The sequence below is a fragment of the Marmota flaviventris genome, chromosome 4 (genome assembly GCF_047511675.1).
Source record: "Marmota flaviventris isolate mMarFla1 chromosome 4, mMarFla1.hap1, whole genome shotgun sequence".
Taxonomy (NCBI): Eukaryota; Metazoa; Chordata; class Mammalia; order Rodentia; family Sciuridae; genus Marmota; species Marmota flaviventris.
The window spans coordinates 50616558-50638482 of NC_092501.1; the positions used below are offsets into that span (position 1 = coordinate 50616558).

The 21925-nt window shown below is 35.9% G+C and overlaps 1 protein-coding gene and 1 pseudogene across 5 annotated transcripts in view; one reads left to right on the forward strand and one right to left on the reverse strand.

The window, feature by feature from the left end:
* Fam149b1 (family with sequence similarity 149 member B1) overlaps positions 1-21925 on the reverse strand; it is a 50773-nt gene that overhangs the window by 12123 nt on the left and 16725 nt on the right. For 4 of the 5 annotated variants that reach the window (XM_027931434.2, XM_027931432.2, XM_071611178.1 and 1 more), the window contains 4 exons: positions 21062-21204; positions 20092-20208; positions 3749-3913; positions 1468-1655 (listed from right to left, as the gene is read on the reverse strand). In XM_027931434.2, the coding sequence (XP_027787235.1) occupies positions 1468-1655; positions 3749-3913; positions 20092-20208; positions 21062-21204 (613 nt within the window). The remainder of the gene's footprint in view (positions 1-1467; positions 1656-3748; positions 3914-20091; positions 20209-21061; positions 21205-21925) is intronic. The other variant, XM_027931433.2, reaches the window with a different exon arrangement.
* On the forward strand, positions 6354-7979 carry LOC114089351 (putative divalent cation/proton antiporter TMEM165 pseudogene; annotated as a pseudogene).

The window sequence follows — 21925 nt, forward strand, 5'->3', positions numbered from 1 at the left end:
TGCTTTCTCTCAACATAATGATTTCTTGGGGATGGTGTGGGGCACACAACCTCAGGAGGAGAGATTATAGAGCACATGAACTTCTAGGGTTGATGGATATATTCTCTATAATTGACTGTGGTGATGGTTTCATGTGTTTATAGATAGAACTTATCAAATTGTATGTTTTATTTTATTTTTTCTAGTTGTTGATGGACCTTTATTTTATTTATTTATTTATACATGGTGCTGAGAATTGAACCCAGTGCCTCACACATGTGAGGCAAGTGCTCTACCACTGAGTTACAACCCCAGCCCTCAAATTGTGTTTTAAATACATGCAGTTGGTTATATGGCAATTACTTTTTAGTCAAGCAGTCTGAAAAAGTATGTGCTACTTGCATGTGGTTTTTCCTCACCAATCATTATATTCAAGGAGAAACAAGCTGTCTGAGTGTTATAGACTAATCCTTACTGTTCATCTACCCATTCTCAAATATTTTCAAAATATTGGCTAGTTTCTATGGGATATATAAACATGAATCAGACCCACTATGATACTGTTATATAATAATAAAAATATATTTGGTATCTTCCCTGAGATCTGGCACATAATTCCTAAAACCCTTGGCATCTCCAAAGCAATATCCTGGATCCTGGATAGTCTAAGGATGGTGTTGCTGACTGCCTGGGGGAAACAACCAAGTGATTAGAAGCCTTCAAACTTTCAGTCTTGCCTCATCCTTCTGACCTCTGGAGGGCAGAGGAGCTGAAGGTTGAGATGATCATCAGTGGCCACTGAATTACTCAATCCTGTCTATGTAATGAAGCACCCATAAAAACCCAAAAGGACTGGTTCAGAGAACTTCCAGATTGCTGAACATGTGGAGAAACCTAGAAGGTGGAGTGTCCAGAGAAGCCATGGGACCTCTGCACCCCTTCTCCCATACTTTGCCCTGTGTATCTCTTCATCTGGCTATTCATCTGTATCCTTGTAATATTCTTTATAATAAACTAGTAAACATAAATAACTCTTTTCCTGAGTTCTGTGAACCATCCCAGCAAATTAATCAAACCTGTGGGGGATCAGGGCATGTGTCACAGGAATCTTGATTTATATTTGGTTGGTCAGAAGCCCAGGTCACAACCTAAGGCTTGCAACTGTGATCTGAAGTGGGGCAGTCTTGTGGAACTGAGCCTCTTACCCTGTAGGATCTGATGTTAGCTCCATGTTGATAGTATCAATATTGGTCTGAATCATAGGACCCCCCCAGGTGGTATCTGCTAGAGAATCTGGTGGGTATTTGTGGAAAACCCTTTATATATTAGGTGTCATAACTGTTGCAGTGTGTGAAAGTAGGAAAAGACACTGGTTTTCCTCTCTCTCGTACATCCCCTTTTCACAATAAAGCATAAATCTAATGGACTGGTTAGGCTTCAGAAATCATAAACAATTATTTTTGACAATGTTTTCACAAAGATTCTTACCAGAAGCAAATCCCTCCCAGTGACTACGTGTCAATTGCTCCATACAGCTCACAATTTTGCTCCACACGTTGTCAAACACATAAGCAAGAATGTCCTCTTTTATGCAGTAAAATGGAGCAATGGGAGGGTACCCTAATTTCTGTTTCTTTGTAGCTGCTTCTGATTTATTTTCATGAAATCCCTCTTTCCTGGAATGGAAGCAAGATGAAAAAAATTGATGATTACTCTTCACTGAGTGTCCACCATTGTCCTTTATGCTTCTTAGGAATGTGACTGGTGATACTATCCTACCCTCCTCCTTGCCCAGTGTATGTAGCACACAGTATTAAAGCAGCCTTGTGAACTAATGGAGTTCTCAACAGGGAAGACTACATTTCCTTTTTTTTTTTTTTGGTAAAACCTCCAACCTTCCCCACTAAAAAGGAGGGGAGCTAAATGCATAGAAGCTCCTCTAAGGCTCTTCTGGAGACTCTTGTACTTGTGACCCAGAAATTCCCAATTAGTCATGTCTCCCAAATTAGACATGTTTGTCTATCACACAGAGATAAATTATAAATGAAGGCAAAGCAAATTCTGGAACTGGCTTGGGATTGGGAGAACTATCTCCAGGCCTTTACAATGGAGGTTATCCTGAGGCAGCATAACTCTCAAAAATTAAATAGGAAACTATAGAAAGATGCAGAGGCAGAATGATCACAAGTTTGAGGCCAGCCAAGGCAATGTAGCAAGACCTTATGTCAAAATAGAAAGAGTTGGGACCTTCAACAGATGAAAATGGATAAAGAAAATGTGGTATACATATACACAATGGAATATTACTCAGCCATAAAGAAGAATGAAATTATGACATTTGACAGTAAGTGGATAGAACTAGACACTATCATGCTAAGCGAAATAAGTCAATCAAAACAACTAAAGGCTGGGCTGGGGATGTGGCTCGAGCGGTGGCGCGCTCGCCTGGCATGCGTGCGGCCCGGGTTCGATCCTCAGCACCACATACAAACAAAGATGTTGTGTCTGCCAAAAACTGGAAAAAAAAAAAACAAAACAAAAAACTAAAGGCCAATGTTCTCTCTTATATATGGATGCTAACAGGGCAGGAGGGAAAAACAGAAGTTCATTGGATTAGACAAAGGGGAATGAAGGGAAGGGAGAAGAAGTGGGAATAGGAAAGACAGTAGAATGCATTGGACATAAATTTCCTATGTTCATATGTGAATACACGACCAGTGTAACTCCACATCATGTACAACCACAAGAATGGGAAGTTATATTTCCTGTATGTCTAATATGTCAATATATTCTATTCTCATGTATAACTAAAAAGAACAAAGAATTTTTTTAAAAGAGTTGGGAATGTAGCTCAGTGGTAGAGCATTTGTCTAGTGTTATGGTTTGAATCTGGAATGTCCCTCAAAGTCTCAGGTGTTTAAGGAATGGTCCCCCATGCAGCAATGTTTAGAGGTATGGCTTTTGGGAAGTGATTAGATCATGAAGGTTCAGCTCTCATCAGTGGATTAATCCACTGATAGCTGAAGGGACTAGTGGTGGGTGTGGTTGGATGAATTAGGTTGCTGGGGATGTGCTCTTGGGGGACTGTGTCTCACTGCTGGTCTTTTCTTCTCTGTTTCCCAGCTGCTATGAGTGAACAGTGTTCCTCTGCTGTCCTTCTGCTATGATGTTCTGCTTTGTCTCAAGCCCAAAGCAATGGAGCTCGCCAACCATGAGCTAAGATCTCTGAAACCATGAGCCAAAATAAATCTTTCCTCCTCTAAGTTGTTCCCAACAGGTATTTTGGACATGCTGATGAAAAGCTCACTAACACACATAGTATGTGTAAAGCCCTGGTTTCAATCATCAGTACTGCAACAAAATAAAATAAATTAAAAAATAAGGTCTCTGATCGCAGGAAAAGGCAATGATATGTGAAGAAAGAAAATACCAAGGAAGCCTAGTATGTGGAAGCAATAGCTAAGAACATGAAGTCTGGATACTTGAGCTAACCGACAAACCACACACTGGTATAGAGCTAATTATAGGTAATATTGTTATTCTCAGTTTAGAACAAATAGATATTAATACACAAACTAGAAGGGGAGTAAAGAAGCTTAAACAAGGGCTGGGGTTGTAGCTCAGTGGTAGAGCGCTTGCCTCCCATGCGTGAGCCCCTGGTTTGGTCCCCAGCACCACATAAAAATAAACAAATAAAAATGGAGACATTGTGTCCATCTACAACTAAAAAAAAACATATTTAAAAAAAAATTGCTTAAACAAAACTCACATATCTGTATGGTCGAAAGCTAGGTATTCCTCAATTATTCCTTCTGAGAAGATTATACAGTCGTCTTCTCTTTCCACAGCACACAAACCAGGGGATCTGGCAATGGAAGATACTTTTTGAGCATAAGAAGGTGAAAAATGTAACTTCTTTCCTCTTATGCCAAATCTGGGAATAGGGGAAAAGACAAATATTAGTTATGTACAATATAAACATTTCTCACAATAAGTCACATGTCTTTTAGTTCAAACCCCCTTGCTCTGGGGAACCCCTTCCTGGACTATTCTTAATCTTAAATTTATTAATTCAAAGAACAGGAAGATTATATAATGTCCACAGACCTATTCTGCTTAGGAGCACTGCACACTATCTAATATGGCTTGCTATCTTCTCAGATTCAAATAGCTATAGCTATAAGTTTTTAACAAAACTTCCAGAGGTACCTTAAAACATGCCTATTTCAATAATCTCATCACTGCTCAAAAACGCATGCTCATTAAAGGCAAGGATCTTAATAATATTTAAATTTCCATTCATATTCAAACACTCAGTAAATAGGTGATGACTCATTTATTTAAGCATGTGCACAATATAATTTTTGAAAATGGTTCAGTTTAACCAAATAGTAAATACACCCAATTTATACTCTTTGTTACTCTCTATAGATTCTTTTTTGTGTCCTAAGTATTTCTTTTTAAATGGGAAAAAGAAGAAACCTATAACATTTTTCAACAAGGCTATCTTTTGGAAGACATTTTGGAATCATATTTTAGAAATCTTAAAATAACATACTCTTTGATTCAATGGTTTCATTTGTAGGGATATCATTTAAGGACATGAATTATAAGATTTAGCTATAAGAACTATCATCACAGAGGGGTTGGAGGTGTGACATAGTGGTAGAGTGCATGCTTAGCACGCTGAAGGCCCTGGGTTCATTCCCAAGTTTAAAAAAATTATCACTGACTCGTTTATAATTGCCCCAAATCAAAACTAGCCCCAATTGTTTCAAAATAGAGGATTTAAAATGGGTTGCTTAATTATGTTTTTTTCGTGAATGGATTACTATGAAGTTTTTTTAAAAAAAAATACTTTTTTTTAATATTTATTTTTTAGGTGTAGATGGACACAACACAATGACTTTATTTTTTATGTGGTCCTGAGGATTGAACCCGGGTCCCGCCCATGCTAGGCGAGTGCTCCACCACTGAGCCACAATCCCAGCCCCCAATGAAGTTTTTAATGTTGAAGAAAATGGAAAATGTGCACAATAAAATGTTAAGCATAAAAAAGATTACAAAATGTGTACAGTAATTTCATAAAAACTACATACATGTGGCAGAGGATCTACATACCCCTCAATATCCATTATTTCCTTCTTTTCCTGGTAAAATCTAATTAATCCTAATTTAATTCAAGCAGGCAATATACCCTCAAAGACTACACTTCCCAGCTACCTCGCAGCTAGATGCAGTCAGATATAGCAGAATTATTATGTGGGACTCTGGAAAGGATGCATAAAGGGAACTGGCATGGCTAAAAAAAGGTACCCTTTTGCACGTTTTCCTTTCCTCCTTTCTGCTATGTCATGTTTGAAGCTCTATCACCCATCCTGGATCACAAAGAAAACTTCAGGGAAAACACTGTGAGCTAGGATGGTGAAGCAGAAGGACGAAAGGAGTCAGTCCCTGAAAACACCACGCTATTACTATACTATATTTAGAGTACCTTCCTCCAGACTTCTTTTACATGAAGAGAAATAAACTTCTGTCTTACTTAAGCCATTTAACAGAGTATAGAGTACAGGATTCATAGGAAGTGGTTTATCGTCTGGTGAGGCCAGACTGTGAAATACTTTTGAAACAGCCCACAATTTTTAAAATTTGGCTGAAATCAAAAGCTCAGAATTGGCCAAGTGTGGTGGTACATGCCTATAATATCAGATTCAGGAGGCTGAGGCACGAGGATCACAAGTTTGAGGCCAGCCTCAGCAACTTAGCAAGACCCTGTCTCAAAATAAAAAACAAGGACTGGAGATGTAACTCAGTGATAAAATGCCCCTGGGTTCAATCTCTAGTACCTAAATAGATAAATGCAAGCTTAGAATTGTTTTAGTTCCTGAACTTCTCATACCAAGGATGGAAGCTGAGGGGCTGCCCCATGGCCCAGATGGGCACTGGGGAAACAGATTGTGACATGCTTCTGATTACCACAACATAGCTAAATCTATATATGTTTATTCCCTGCTTTTTGTCCCATTGTGCCCCCTCTACTCTCATAAAACCTACTATGCCCCTGAACACTTGAAGATGGAGATTTGAGAAAGAAAATGTCTCTTCTATCTTCCTGGGAGCCAGCTTTGAAAAAATCTGTTATTCTGGCCAACCTGCCTTCTGAGCATTAGTAGAATGTGACTAGTGATAAAGTCTTTCCTTGTTGGTATCACTTTGTGTATCAATTCAGTAATTTATAGCAATGGAGAGTGTCAAAATTCTTGCATTAGAAGATCACTGTGGTGGTGGTGAAGAAGAAAAGGGGGTTAGGAGGCTATTGAAAAGATGGAGCAAGAGCTAGTAAGCTGACAAGAGCCTGGGCCACAGCAGGAGACATGCAGATGGAAGGGTAAGGGCTAAGGGGCACAGTCGGCACGACCAATACACCTAAACCAGCTGGTATTACAATTTATAAACTCCTTTAAATATGAGATTTAAGGTTAAGTGTTTTGAAATTCTAAAACAGTGGTTCCCAAATTCTGGTCAACAGATTTATGTTAATCTTTGACAAAATTTTTATTTATCTAAACAAAAATGAGTAAAATATGGATAATGACCAGCAAGACTACCCATATAGCCTTTCTTTTTTTTTTAAAGAGAGAGAGAGAGAGAATTTTAATATTTATTTTTTTGGGGACACAACATCTTGGTTTGTATGTGGTGCTGAGGATCGAACCCGGGCCGCACGCATGCCAGGCAAGTGCGCTACCACTTGAGCCACATCCCCAGCCCCCATATAGCCTTTCTTGAAAAGCACTATCCTTGAGATTATGTACATCATGATTTTTTGCATTATTTCTTTTCTTTTATAAAGTAATGATAATAGGGTCTTTTTACTTTAACATGACAAAATTGAAGGTTGTCAGTTGAGTACTCAACATTCCGTACGTCATTGTACTATTATATTATTCCATAATATATCATTTTTAGTTGGTGTTTACTAATGAAATTTTTTGCTTTGGGAAAAAAAAAAGGTATAGGTATGTGGGCGGCTGGCTAGGTGAGATGGCACCTGGCTGCTTCTGCTCCTGCTGGGTTCTTCGCTGTTGTTCGAAGTCAGGATCTGCGCTGGACCAGACAAAGACCTTAACCACCAGAACAAGGAACCGCTGGTAGCTGCCCAGCAACTGAAGCCACAGCCTGCTGGTGTGCAGGGGCCAAGAAAGGATGTACTCCAGCAGCCCCAGTTCATACAAATAATGAAGAGTCAGCTACCCAAAATAATTTGGGATTTATTCATGCATTTGTTGCTGCCATATCAGTCATCATTGTGTCTGAATTGGGTGATAAGACATTTTTCATAGCCACCATCATGGCGATGCGCTATAACTGATTGACAGTGTTGGCTGGGCTATGCTTGGCCCTGATGACTTGCTTATCAGTTCTCTTTGGCTATGCCACCACCACCATCCCCAGGGTGTACAGATATTATGTCTTAACTGCATTATTTGCCATTTTTGGCATTAGAATGCTTCGGGAAGGCTTAAAGATAAGCCCAGATGCAGGCCAAGAGGAACTGGAAGAAGTTCAAGCAGAACTAAAGAAGAAGGATGAAGGATTTCAATGAACCAAACTCTTAAATGGATCAGGAGATGTTGAAACGGGTACAAGCACAACAATACCTCAGAAAACGTGGCTGCATTTTATTTCACCCATTTTTGTTCAAGCTCTTATACTAACATCCTTAGCAGAATGGGGAGATCGCTCTCATCTCACTACAATTGTTCTGGCAGCTAGAGAGGATCCCTAGGGTGTAGTGGTGGGTGGAACAATGGGACACTGCTTATACACTGGATTGGCAGTAATTGGAGGAAGGAATGATAACACAAAAAATCTCTGACAGAACTGTGATGATCATAGGAGGTGTTGTGTTTTTGGCGTTTGCATTTTCTGCACTATTTATGTGTCCTGATTCTGGTTTTCAACACACTATTTGTTCGTCTATATTTAGTATAAGGTAACTATTGTCTTTCTGCACATAGTATACATAACAACTAAAAGTGATGGAAAATACTGTATTTTGTAGCAATGATTTGTGAGTTTGACCCATTTAATGAAAGTATTATGTCCAAAACAGTTAATCACGGATTTTATTTGTAAAATGGATTTTTAAAAGAAACCTGACTTCTCAGCGTAGACTTTTTGGGCAGCATAATTATGTCAGTATAGTCCCCATTTCTGTTTTGTATGTACAGAACCATTGTGCAGTGGGGTCTACCACTTGGTTTCTTTTAATATGACCCATTTATAAGGAATATATTCTCCTTGGTCACTGAGGCATTTCAGATGTTTACCTTAAAAATTTCCTTGTGGAAAGAATGAATTAACTTCTTTTTTAGGGCTGGGGTTGTGGTTAAGTGGTAGCGTGCTTGCCTAGTATGTGTGAGGCACTGGGTTCAAGTCTAGCACCACATATAAATGAATAAAATAAAGGTCCACTGACAATTAGAAAAGATTTTTTTTAAAAATTCTTTTTTTAAAAAATATTTCCCTAAGCCAGTAAGCAATAGTTTAATCATGTCTTTTCAAAATTAGATTGTTTTTAAAAAAGAGACAAATAAGGTAATACTTATTATATAAATATAATGATGAAATTAGAATTGTTTGCTAAGTCCATTCTTTCTTTTAATTGGGTAGGACACTCAATACGAAAATAGTCAATATTTGATAATGTGGAATTACCAAATTAAAAGAGAATACTATGAATTATTAATATTTTTTCTATATTGAATAAATAATGTAACATAGATACAATGTAAATAAAAGTGGTATGACCAGTGGCGGGGGGCGGGGTGGACAATTACAGGCCTTTCTGTTAAAAAAAGAAATTTCAGCCAGATAAGAAGGGAAAATGTTTCCATTTCCAGTAAAGCTGCAACATAAAACAAGTTAATATTATACATCATAAACTTGTCTTGCTAATGTATTCTCTAACAAAGGAATTTCAATCATTGGACTTTGGAGATTTACTGTGCCTGAAAATAACCTTTAACTTCTTAAATATCTATAATTCTTTTGTTTTACAAAAAGATAATAGTGGTCTTACCCAATAATATGTTGCTCTGGTAGTAATATTTAAATTGAGATCTGGGGCTGGGAATGTGGCTCAAGCGGTAGCGCGCTCGCCTGGCATGTGTGCGGCCCAGGTTCGATCCTCAGCACCACATACAAACAAAGATGTTGTGTCTGCCGAAAACTAAAAAATAAATATTAAAAAAAATTCTCTCTCTCTCTCTTAAAAAAAAAAATGAGATCTGTTTTCTTGGAAGAAAAAAAAAATTGGCACTTTATTCTGCCCTTCCAGCATGGTGGATAAAATGACTTTGCTAGGCTTCTTGATTAAAAAGAGCTTCATTTGAAGCCACTCCCTCCATGTATAGGCCTTAGGAGGCAGAGTTTGCAGACTTCATGGAGGAAGCTGTGATATTCTCTAGAGTGGTCAGATTGAACAAGTAGTCAAAAGCTCTCCTTCCTATATCATTTTTTTTTTGATACTGGTGATTGAACTCAAGGCACTCGACTACTGAGCCACATCCTCAGCTCTATTTTGTATTTTGTTTTTAGAGACGGGCTCACTGAGTTGCTTAGTAACTTGCTTTTGCTGAGGTTGGATTTGAACTCATGATCCTCCTGTCTCAGCCTCCCAAGCCGCTGGAATTACAGGCGTGCGCCACCAGGCCTGGCTGCAGCCTAGTATCTTAAAAGTACAGCTGGCCACTCTCAGCTTTATGTTAGACCAACCTTATCTCCAATGGAACTCTAGAAATGACTGCAATAGAGGAAATTTACATGAAGGTGGATTTATGATGCTAAGAGGAAGTAAACATAACCCTAAATAGGAAATATGATTGTGGATGGCTCTATACGAAGAATTGAAGTAGAATGTCTCCATCAGTGCTTTACATCTTAAAAAAAAAAAAAATCTGACTTGCAATTTGCCTGAGTAACTCTTACATTTAGAACCGTTGTAAAAAAAAAAATCAAAGAAAACGAAAGCAAAATCTGTAATTTGTAATGAGAAACATGAAGGAGAAGGACTATAACATTAGCAGCTATACCTTACTACTTGAATGATGTGGTAAAAAACATAAGATTTATCATGTTTAAGTATATGGTTCAGTAGTGTTAAGTATATTCACATTGCTGTACAACAGATCTCTATAATTCATTTTGCAAAACTGAAATTCTAACACCGATTAAACTCTCTCTTCTTGCTCCCTAATCTAATGAACATCTTTCTACTTTGTTTTTAGGATTCTGACTATATTAGTTGTTACTTCATATGAGAGAACTCATACATTATTTTCCCCTTTATAATTGCTTATTTCACTTAGCACAATGTTTTAGACGCAAGTCCAAATTGTAGGATGTGACAGGATTTTCCTTTTTAAGGCTGCATTTATAATATTCCATTATATATATATAATGCTTTTTTAATTTATATATGACAGCGCAATGCATTACAATTCTTTATTAGACATATAGAGCACATTTTTTCATATCTCTGATTGTATACAAAGTATAATTCACAACAATTCATGTCTTCATACATGTACTTTGGATAATAATGATCATCACATTCCACCATCATCTCTAATCCCATGCCCTTTCCCTTCCCCCCCAACACCTCTGCCCTATCTAGAGTTCATCTCTTCCTCCCATGCTCCCTCTCCCTATCCCACTATGCATCAACCTCCTTATATCAAACAAACCATTTGGCATTTGGTTATTTGGGATTGGCTAACTTCACTTAGCATTATCTTCTCTAACTCCATCCATTTACCTGCAAATGCTATGATTTTATTCTCTTTTATTGCTGAGTAATATTCCATTGTGTATATATGTTACATTTTTTTAATCCACTCATCTATTTAAGGGCCTCTAGGTTGGTTCCACAGTTTAACTATTGTGAATTGTGCTGCCATAAACATTGATGTAGCCCTGTCCCTGTAGTATGCTGTTTTAAGTCCTTTGGGTATAGACTGAGGAGAGGGAGAGCTGGATCAAATGGTGGTTCCATTCCCAATTTTCCAAGAAATCTCCATACTGCTTTCCATATTGGCTGCACCGATTTGCAGTCTCACCAGCAGTGTATTAGTGTACCTTTCTCCCCACAACCTCTCGAACACTTATTGTTTGTCTTCATAATAGCTGCCATTCTGACTGGAGTGAGATGAAATCTTAGAGTGGTTTTGATTTACATTTCTCTAATTGCTAATGATGATGAACATTTTTTCATATATTTGTTAATTGATTGTATATCATCATCTGAGTGTCTATTCAGGTCCATGGCCCATTTATTGATTGGGTTATTTTTTTTTTAGTGTTTAAGTTTTTGAGTTCTTTATACACCCTAGAGATTAGTGCTCTACCTGATATGTGAAGGGTAAAGATTTGCTCCTAAGATGTAAGCTCTCTATTCACCTCACAGATTGTTTCTTTTGCTGAGAAGAAACTTTTTAATTTGAGTCCATCCCATTTATTGATTCTTGATTTTAATTCTTCCACCAAAGGAGTCTTATTAAGGAAGCTGGGGCCTAATCCCACATGATGGAGATCAGGGCCTACTTTTTCTTCTATTAGACACAGTGTGTCTGGTTTTATTCCTAGGTCCTTAATCCACTTTGAGTTGAGTTTTTTGCATGGTGAGAGATAGGGGTTTAATTTCATTTTGTTGTATATGGAATTCTAGTTTTTGCAAGCACCATTTGTTCTTTTCTCCAATGCATGTTTTTAGTATACCTTTGTCTACTATAGGATAATTGAAATTTTGTGGGTTAGTGTCTGTGTCCTCTATTCTGTACCAATGGTCCACCAGTCTGTTTTCATGCCAATATCATGCTGTTTTTGTTACTATTGCTCTGTAGTATAGTTTAAGGTCTGGTATAGTGATGCCACCTGGTGTACTCTTCCTGCTAAGGATTGCTTTAGCTATTCTGGGTCTCTTATTTATCTAGATGAATTTCATGATTGCTTTTTCTATTTCTATGAGGAATGTCATTGGGATTTTGATCAGAATTGTAGTGAATCTGTATAGTGCTTTTGAAAGTATGATCATTCTGATAATATTAATTCTGCCTATCCAAGAGCAAGGTAGATCTTTCCATCTTCTAAGGTCTTCTTTGATTTCTTTCTTTAGGGTTCTGTAATTTTCATTATATAGATCTTTTACCTTTTTCGTTGAGTCCCAGGTGGTTTTTATTTTTTCCTTTTCTTTTTTGAGGCTATTGTAAATGGGGTAGTTTTCCTCGTTTCCATTTCTGAGGATTTGTCACTGACATACAGAAATGACTTTGATTTATGGGTGTTGATTTTATATCCTACTACTTTGCTGAATTCATTCACTAGTTCTAGAAGTTTTCTGGTGGAACTTCTAAGGTCTCCTAGGTATAGAATCCTATCATCAGCAAATAGCGACAATTTGAGTTCTTCTTTTCCTATGTGTGTCCCTTTAATTTCTTTTGTCTAATAGCTCTGGCCAGTGTTTCAAAAACTATGTTAAATAGAAGTGGAGAAAGAGGGAATCCTTGTCTTGTTCCAGTTTTTAGAGGGAATGCCTTCAATTTTTCTCCATTTAGAATGATGTTGGCCTGGGGGTTAGCATAGATAGCTATTACGATGTTGAGATATGTTCCTGTTACCCCTAGTTTTTCTAGTGTTTTGAACATACAGAGGTGCTGTATTTTGTTGAATGCTTTTTCTGTGTCTATTGAGATGATCATACGATTCTTATCTTTGAGTTTATTGATGTGATGAATTACATTTAGTGATTTCCATATGCTGAACCAACCTTGCATCCCTGGGATGAATCCCACTTAATCGCGGTGCACAATCTTCTTGATATGTTTTAGTATTCAATTTGCCAGAATTTTATTGAGAATTTTTGCATCTATAATCATTAGAGATATTGGTCTGAAGTTTTCTTTTTTGATGTGTCTTTGCCTGGTTTTGGAACCAGGGTGATATTGGCCTCATAGAATGAGTTTGGAAGTGCTTCCTCTTTTTCTATTTCCTGAAATAAATCGGGAGAGTATTGTTATTAGTTCTTTAAAGGTCTTGTAGAACTCAGCTCTGTATCCATCAGGTCCTGGGCTTTTCTTGGTTGGTAGACTTTTGATGGCATCTTTTATTTCATCACTTGAAATTGATCTGTTTAAACTGCATATATCATCCTGATTCAATTTGGACAAATTATGACTCTAGAAATTTGTCAATGCCTTTGATATTTTCTATTTTATTGGAGTACAAGTTTTCAAAATAATTTCTAATTTCTTCTGTATTTCTTTAGTGTCTGTCGTGATATTTCCTTTTTTATCACATATGTTAGTAATTTGAGTTTTCTCTCTCCTTCTCTTCATTAGCATGGCTAAGGGTCTGTCAATTTTATTTATTTTTTCAAAGAATCAACTTTTTGTTTTGTCAATTTTTTCAATTGTTTGTTTCAATTTCATTGATTTCAGCTCTGATTTTAATTATTTCCTGTCTTCTACTGCTTTTGGTACTAATTTGTTCTTTTTCTAGGGCTTTGAGATGTAATGTTAAGTCATTTATTTGTTGACTTTTTCTTCTTTTAAGGAATGAACTCCATGCAATGAACTTTCCTCTTATAACTGCTTTCATAGTGTCCCAGAGATTTTGATATGTTGTATCTGTGTTCTCATTCACCTCTAAAACTTTCTAAATCTCTTCCTTTATGTCTTCTGCAACCCATTGTTCATTCAGTAGCATATTATTTAGTCTCCTGGTGTTGGAGTGAATTTTATTTCTTATTTTATCATTGATTTCTAATTTCATTCCCTTATGATCTGATAGAATGCAGGGTAGTATCTCTACTTTTTTATATTTACTAAGAGTTGCTTTGTGGCATAATATATGGTCTATTTTAGACAAGAATCCATGTGCTGCTGAGAAGAAAGTGTATTCTCGGGCTAGGGTTGTGGGTCAGTAGTACAGCGCTTGCCTAGCATGTTCAAAGCCCTGGGTTCGATCCTCAGCACCACATAAAAATAAACAAAATAAAACTATTGTGTCCAACTAAAAATACATATATTTTTTTAAAAAAGAAAGTGTATTCTCTCATTGAAGGATGAAATATTCTATATATGTCAATTAAGTCTAAGTTATTGATTGTATTGAGTTCTATAGTTTTTTTCTTTTCCTTTTGTGTGGAAGATCTATCTAGCGATGAAAGATGAGAATTGAAGTCACCCCAGATTACTGTGTTGTGGTCTATTTGACTCTTGAATTGAGAAGAATTTGTGTGATGAACGTAGATGCTCCATTGGCATATATATTTATAATTGTTAAGTCTTGTTGGTGTATGGTTCCCTTGAGTAGTATGTATTGTCCTTCTTTATCCTTTTTTGTTGACTTTAGTTTGAAATCTACTTTATTTGATATGAAACCTCTGCTTGCCTCCTCAGTCCATGTGAGTGGTATGATTTTTCCCAACCTTTCACCTTCAGTCTATGGATGTCTTTTCCTGTGAGAGGTGTCTTTTGGAGGCAGCATATTGTTGCATATTTTTTTTTTATCCAATCTGCTATTCCATGTCTTCTGATTGATGAGTGTAGGCCATTAACATTCAGGGTTATTATTGAGACATAATTTGTATTCCCAGCCATTTTTGTTTATTTTTGGTAGATTTTTCCTTTAGTGTAATACCTCTCTCTGCTGATTTCATCATTGTTTTTCATTTCCTCTTTGTGGAATATTTTGCTGAAGATGTTCTGTAGTGCAGGCTTTCTAGTTGTAAACTCTTCTGTTTACTATGAAAGGTTTTTTTTTTTTTTTTATCATCAAATCTAAAGCTCAGTTTTGCTGGATGTAAGATTCTTGGTTGGCATCCATTTTCTTTCAGAGCTTGGTGTATGTTGTTCCATGATCTCCTGGCTTTGAGGGTCTTGGCTGAAATATCTGCTGAGATACGAATTGGTCTCCCCTATATGTGATCTGATTCCTCTCTCTTGTGGCTTTTAAGATTCGATCCTTATTCTGTATGCTAGGCATTTTCATTATAATGTGCCTTGATATAGATATGTTGTAATTTTGTACTTTTGGTGTCCTGTAAGCCTCTTGTATTTGGTTTTACAATTCATTCTTCATGCTTGGGAAATTTTCTGATATTATCTCATTGAAGAGATTGTGCATTCCTTTGGTTTGAAACTCTGTGCCTTCCTCTACCCCAATAACACTTAGATTTGGTCTTCTGATGCTGTCCCGTAATTCTTAAATGTTCTGTTCATGGTTTCTTACTATCTTCACTGTGAGATCAACTTTATTTTCTAGATTGTATACTTTGTCTTCATTATCTGACGTTCTTTCTTCTAAGTGATCTAGTCTGTTGGGTATGCTTTCTACTGAGTTTTTTAATTTGATTTATTGAATCCTTCATTTCAAGGATTTCTGTTTTTTTTTTTTTTTTCAGAGTCTCTCTCTCTTGAAGTAATTTTTTGCTACCTGTATTTAATGCTCTCTTATCTCTTTGTTGAACAGATCAATTTTTGCCTGTATTTGCTCATTTAGGTAATTCGTTAATTCACAGATCATTTTAATTATGAACCTTCTGAACTCCTTTTCTGACATTTCATCAACTTCGCAGTCCATAGGTTCTGTTATTATAGTATCCTGTTTGTTTGGGGCACTTTCCTCCCTTGTGTTTTCAAGATGTCTATGTGTCTTCCTTTCTTGTAGTGTGGACCTGAGATATTACAGTTTCTTCCCTATATTCTTGTAGTACCCATGTAGATTGTCTGTACCTCACCTTATGTTGGGCTTCCAGACCCTGCTGGTGTCCTTCAGTGTATGCTACTTCATCTAAGGTTGGTGGCGGCAATATCAGAAGTAACTGTGTGGGGAAGGCTATGGCAATGACTGCCGTGTCCAAGATGAAAGTGGGTTAGGCTTAGGCTCCCAGGTGTGTGTGGGGGTGGGGGGGCGCAAACTCAGACCTATTCTGAACCTGGGTCCTGTGCAAGTCAGTGTGGACAGATCTGGGCTGGGCCTGACTCCAGCGGTAATTTGTTGGACTGAAGGGGCGGACCTGTGCCAGAAGCTAGGCTCTGGCAGGTGTTTGCCCTGCTGGTGGAGGGGTAGACCAGGTCCTGCTGTGAGCCTGGATCCTGCGTGATCTGGTGTGGGCAGTCTCTGCTTTTTTCTTTTTTTAATCTATTCTTCTGTCAATAGATATTTGGGTTGTTTCCATCTCTTGGCTACTCTAAGTGATACTGGAATCAATATGAATGTGCAAATATATATTTGGGATCTTGTTTTGCATTCCTTTGGATATATATCCAGAAGAAGGATTCCTAGATTTATATGGTAATTCTATTTTAAATTTTTTGAGAAATCTCCATACTGTTTTCCATAATGGCTATACCATTTTACATTCTTATAAACAGTGAACCAAGGTTCCAATTTCTCTGTATCCTTGTCAACACTTATTTTCTATTCCTTTGATGGTGGTCATCCTGATGGACATGAGGTGTGATACTGCAAAGTTTTGATTTGCATTTCACATGCATGGTAATCATTTGAATATGTTTGGAAAATTGTCCAAGAATCAAATCTTGTTCATTTTTCAATTGCGTTACCATTTTTGTGTGTGTGTGTGTGTGTGTGTGTGTGTGTGTTTGTGTTACAGAAGTTCCTTATATTTTTTGGATATTAATCTTTTATGATATAAATTTGCAAATATTTTCTCCCATTCCATGTGTTGCTTTTTCATTCTTTGATGCAGAGAAGTATTTATATGTCATATAGTCCCATATGTCTATTTTTGCTTTGGTCTGTTCTTTTGATTTTATATCCAAGAAATCACTGTCAAATCTCATGTCTTGAAGCTTTCCCTCTATGTTTTATAGTTCTTATAATTTTTATCAGAAGTTTTATAATTTCTTATAATTAGGTCTTTAATTGTTTAGGGTTAATATTTTGTATTTATATAAGGTAAGGGAGGGAAGGGTCCAACTTCATTCTTTTGAATGTGGACATCTAGTTTCCCCAACACCATTTGTTGAAGAAAACTGTCCTTTCCTCATTGGTCTTGGCACTCTTGTTGAAAATAATTTAATCATGTATTCAAGTGTTTATTTCAGAGGTTTTTATTAATAATTTTAAGGGTTATAATTCTGCCTACTGTCATATACTTTAGATAATTTTTATTTAAACTAAGTATAGACAAGCCCCTTAAGCTAACTAGAAGCAGCAGAATGCATAGATTTTTTCAAGTAGAAATACCTTCAAGTTCATTTTCTTTAGGGTCCTTTTTTAGCCTGTTTTCCCTATATATTGCCACCGTATTCCAAAGTTTTAGCTTCCTCAAATTTTATTTTGACTAGACACTAATATTTATTTTGGTTGGTAAGTCTGTTTTACAACCATAATTTTAATTTATATTGCATCTTCATGTATTTTATAGTCATATAAATATAGCCTACTTTTTTAAAAAAATATATTTATTTTTTAGTTTTCGGCGGACACAACATCTTTGTTTGTATGTGGTGCTGAGGATCGAACCCGGGCCACACGCATGCCAGGCGAGCGCGCTACGACTTGAGCCACATCCCCAGCCCTACCCTACTTTTGATTTAGTAAAAAAAGAAAACTGAATGCTAACCATGCTCTAGGCACTGTGCTAGGTGTTAAGAGATACAGAAAACTCGATTTTATATTACTGTGTTAACTATGGTACAACTTTTCTCTAGCCCAAGAATGCCTTAATAGAAACTGAACCAAATACCTAGTTTAGTGTGTTTGAAATATGAAAGAAAACCAGTGTTTGGAGACTTGCTACATGAGAGCGAGAAAATGACAGAAGATAAAAGTAGAGAAGTAGGCAGGGATCAGCTTATGATATCATTTTAGATTTTCTCTTAAATTCAATGGTAAACTACTTATAGTTTTAAATAGAAAAAAAATCTACACTAAATTTTAAAAATCTGACATAGAGTGGCAAAATAAATATATGAACTGTTATTTTTGTAAAAATTCCTAGTGGTTGATAAACCTCATATTTTTTGGCAATCTGATTTGTTAAACTGAAAAACTAAAAGCAAATTCATAACACATTTTTCCTACAATTCTCACAACGAAAAGTGGCAAAATAGCAGTAGTATCACCAACTTATACATCCTCACCACCCAAATTTTGTTCTTTAATTCTAATAGCATCTTGAAGGAATCAGGGCTCCTTGAAGTTCAGCTGATGCCATGTCTTAAAGGAGAAAAAAATTAAGGATGGGCCTGGAACATCTTACTGTAACCAGAAAGCATGTCAAAACAAAAATAAGGTACTAGCTTGAAGTGGTCAAGGTGTAACAATTAGAGCATTAATAATAATTACAGTTAAATAAACTACGAAAGTATTTTGAAATGCTATGAGTTCATAATGTACTCAAGAATAGATGAAGTACTGGGGCTGGGGTTGTGGCTCAGTGGTAGAACACTTGCCTAACATGCATGAGGCACTGGGTTCAATCCTCAGCACTACATAAATATAAACTAAAGATATTGTGTCCATTTAAAACTAAAAAATAAATATAAAAAAAAGAATAGATGAAATATTGAATATAGACAGAGTAGTTGTTACATGAAAAAAGTAAATGTGGATTGTTTAATTTTTTATTTCTTTCAGTGAATAGTGGCATGGTAATATAACTGCATAATCTATGTATGTGTCTCTGTATAATGTATACACAGATATTTGTTTTATCTATGTAAGTAATTATTGAGAACTGTAAGTTTAATAGCCTAGACAAAATAGATCCAAAAATAAAAAGATCAGTCAGCAGTGGTGGCAGCAGGTAGAAAGGAAAGATAATAATATGTTGAAGAATGATGAGTTACTCAGGTAACCTAAAAAGGGGGAGTTAACTGCTCAGACTTGATTCTTTATATTTTTGAAGAAAAAAATCTCTAAGCAGACCTACTGCTCCAGTTATAAAATAATGCACATAAAAAAGTTTATACTAACATTTAAAGAAAATATATCCTAATGACAACAGAATTTTGGTCAGAAGAAATAAAAGGATAAATTATATCTGTGGGAGACATTGGGTTTAAATTTATATGAAAGGAGTAAACTTAAGAAGTTTTGTTGATATAATATATGAGTTTAAATTTAAAAAGAAAACCAGCAGCTTGAGTTTATATTACTTTGAGAAAAGCAAACAATTCCATTCTCTGACCAAAAATCAGCTGACAATGCAGATTCCATAATCTTCGTCTGTGACAAGTTACATTTAACTGAAAGCCCAAAAGGCACCCAAAGTAAGTTCTAGTCTTAGAAGATATTAAATAAGTAGGAAAAAATATAGAAATAATTTTTAAAATGAATTTAAAAACTATAGTATTACATTTTATAATATATTTAAATAAGCATAGGTTTAGAAATAATCCTAGTTGAATATTTTTACTATAAGATTTGAGGCATTCCAAAAATTTAGCCACTTAAAAATTATTTTGAGGGCTGGGGATGTGGCTCAAGTGGTAGCGCGCTCGCATGGTATGCGTGCGGCCTGGGTTCGATCCTCAGCACCACATACAAACAAAGATGTTGTGTCCGCCGATAACTAAAAATAAAAAATATTTAAAAAATTAAAAAAAAAAGAACATTAATAAATGGTTTAAAAAAAATTATTTTGAAGTTTAATTCTGGTTCTGTAAAGGGATTAAGTTATAATTAAGTTTTTTTAAAAATCACTTTTAAAATATAGTTTCCAAAAAAATATTAAAGTGTGACCCCTAAATTTTTAACAACCATTCTATTTACACATTTATTCCAGAGGGGAAGAGCCTATATTTATGAATAGATGTAGATATAGAGATATACAGATACAGATAAATAGATCTGAATAACAAATATATCCCTCAACTGCAGGAAATGTTTCAATTTTTTGAACAAAAAATTATATAACATAATTTTAATATACACAAAGACTATGACCAATCTTACAGAATTTTCTGTGCTTTATTAAATACCAAGAAGTATAATTATCTTAATCCTTAGTTCAATCAGTAGAAAATAATATTTGCATGTCAGGATATTGAAACACATACATAATAGAATACTTACATTCCTGAATCTCTTTCTTGAGACAAGGCTGCTTCATGTGAAGCTGAAATAGCAGGTGGGGATCTAGGATATAATCCATAACCTTCACTTGGAGTAATTATCTGTTTACCCAGAATCCTTCAAAATGAAAACATACAGACTGTTAAACACCTTCACTTGGCATACATACAAAAACTAGTCATTTCTGGAACAAATCTGATGGCTCTACATAGAAGTCCAGTACATATTAGTTTGACATTGATTAAGAGTAATTCTTTGGGGGCAGGTACTGGGGACTGAACTCAGGGGCATTCAACCACTAAGCCTCATCCCCAGTCCTATTTTGTATTTTATTTAGAGATAGGGTCTCACTGAGTTGCTTAACACCTCACTTTTGCTGAGACTGGCTTTGAACTTGTAACCCTCCTGCCTCTGCCCCTCGAGCTGCTGGGATAATAGGCGTGTGCCACCGCACCTGTCTCAAGAATAATTCTTCAGATAAAATGTGAATCCTTACCACAGGTATATCTCTCTCTTCAACAAGAAAAGATAAAGCAATAGCCTGGGAGTTTTTGAAAAGCCTAAGGAAAAAATAAATACACAAAAGGGGAAAAAACAGGAAAAAAATAAACCCAAGGAAACTGAGCAAACTTTTGGAATTTGCCCTTAATCCTCTATAATAATCTGCATAAACAAATATATTTTCTGACCATCTTGTTCAAAAGTAGAGTTCTTTAGAAACTCCTGATACACAGAACTCAGCTACTGGTATAGAAACAGTTTCACTCAACCAGGATAGCATATTGGTAGCTATGGAAACTTCCACCAACTTGAGCATTCATTCTCTCAGTTGAGCCTTTACACCACATGGCCTTGTTCACATTCATTAAAATAATATCCAATAGATATTTCAGAATATAAGCTTTTTTAGAAATGCACTTTTTAATTTTAGTCTTAGCCATGAATACAAGACAATGGTAGACTTCAATACCTGAGGTGAGGAAAGCTAGATGTCCACTGTTGGCACTCTTCTTGTAGACTCTTGGTATGCACACTTGACTTTTGCTCATATAAGAGCTCATCAATGGCTGTGAACATGGCCTGGACTTTTTCAGTGGCATTTTTATCAAGTTCCTAGAAGAAAATACCCCCCAAAATATTTAGGTGACCTTCAACCTCTGTTAACAATGTAAAGACTGAAAGCAATCAGATTTTGTTTTGTTTAAAATATTTAGTCCATTTGAAATATTACTGTGTTTACATGAAAGAAAAGTAGTTATGGAATTTTCAGAACTCATGGAATTTTCAGAGCTCATGGAATTTTCAGATGTCTTTTCTATTCCTGTTTAAAGAAAATTTACAGAAATATGTTTTTTAAAAAGTAACAATTTCTTCTTCATATAAATACTATTTATTGTAAACATTTTTTTAAAAGTACAGAAAAGTATAAAGAAAAACTTAAAATTTTCTAATGAAGCAGACCAGGTACCCCCACCCAAAAGACCCTTGCCATAATTAAGCTTCTCCTCTGTCAGATCAGCAGGATGTCTTGCAAAGGTTATTGTGGTTGAAATTCTTTCTTGTAAATGCCAGGTTTGCACACAAAAGGTATAACAGAATTAGTCTGTAAGCTTGTTGTACAAAATATATTATCTGTGTTTTCTTGGTAAAAACTTATGTGACCTGTGTCTGTCCTTAGAACTTAAGAAATTATTTTATGCAAACTCCTCCAGCATGTAAACTTCCAAGGCCCCACCCCCCACAATGGGTATAAAGTTCAAAGAATTTCCAAAATCTTGGTTCAGAGAATTTTTAAAAAAATATTTTTAGTTGTAGACAAACACAAAGCCTTTAT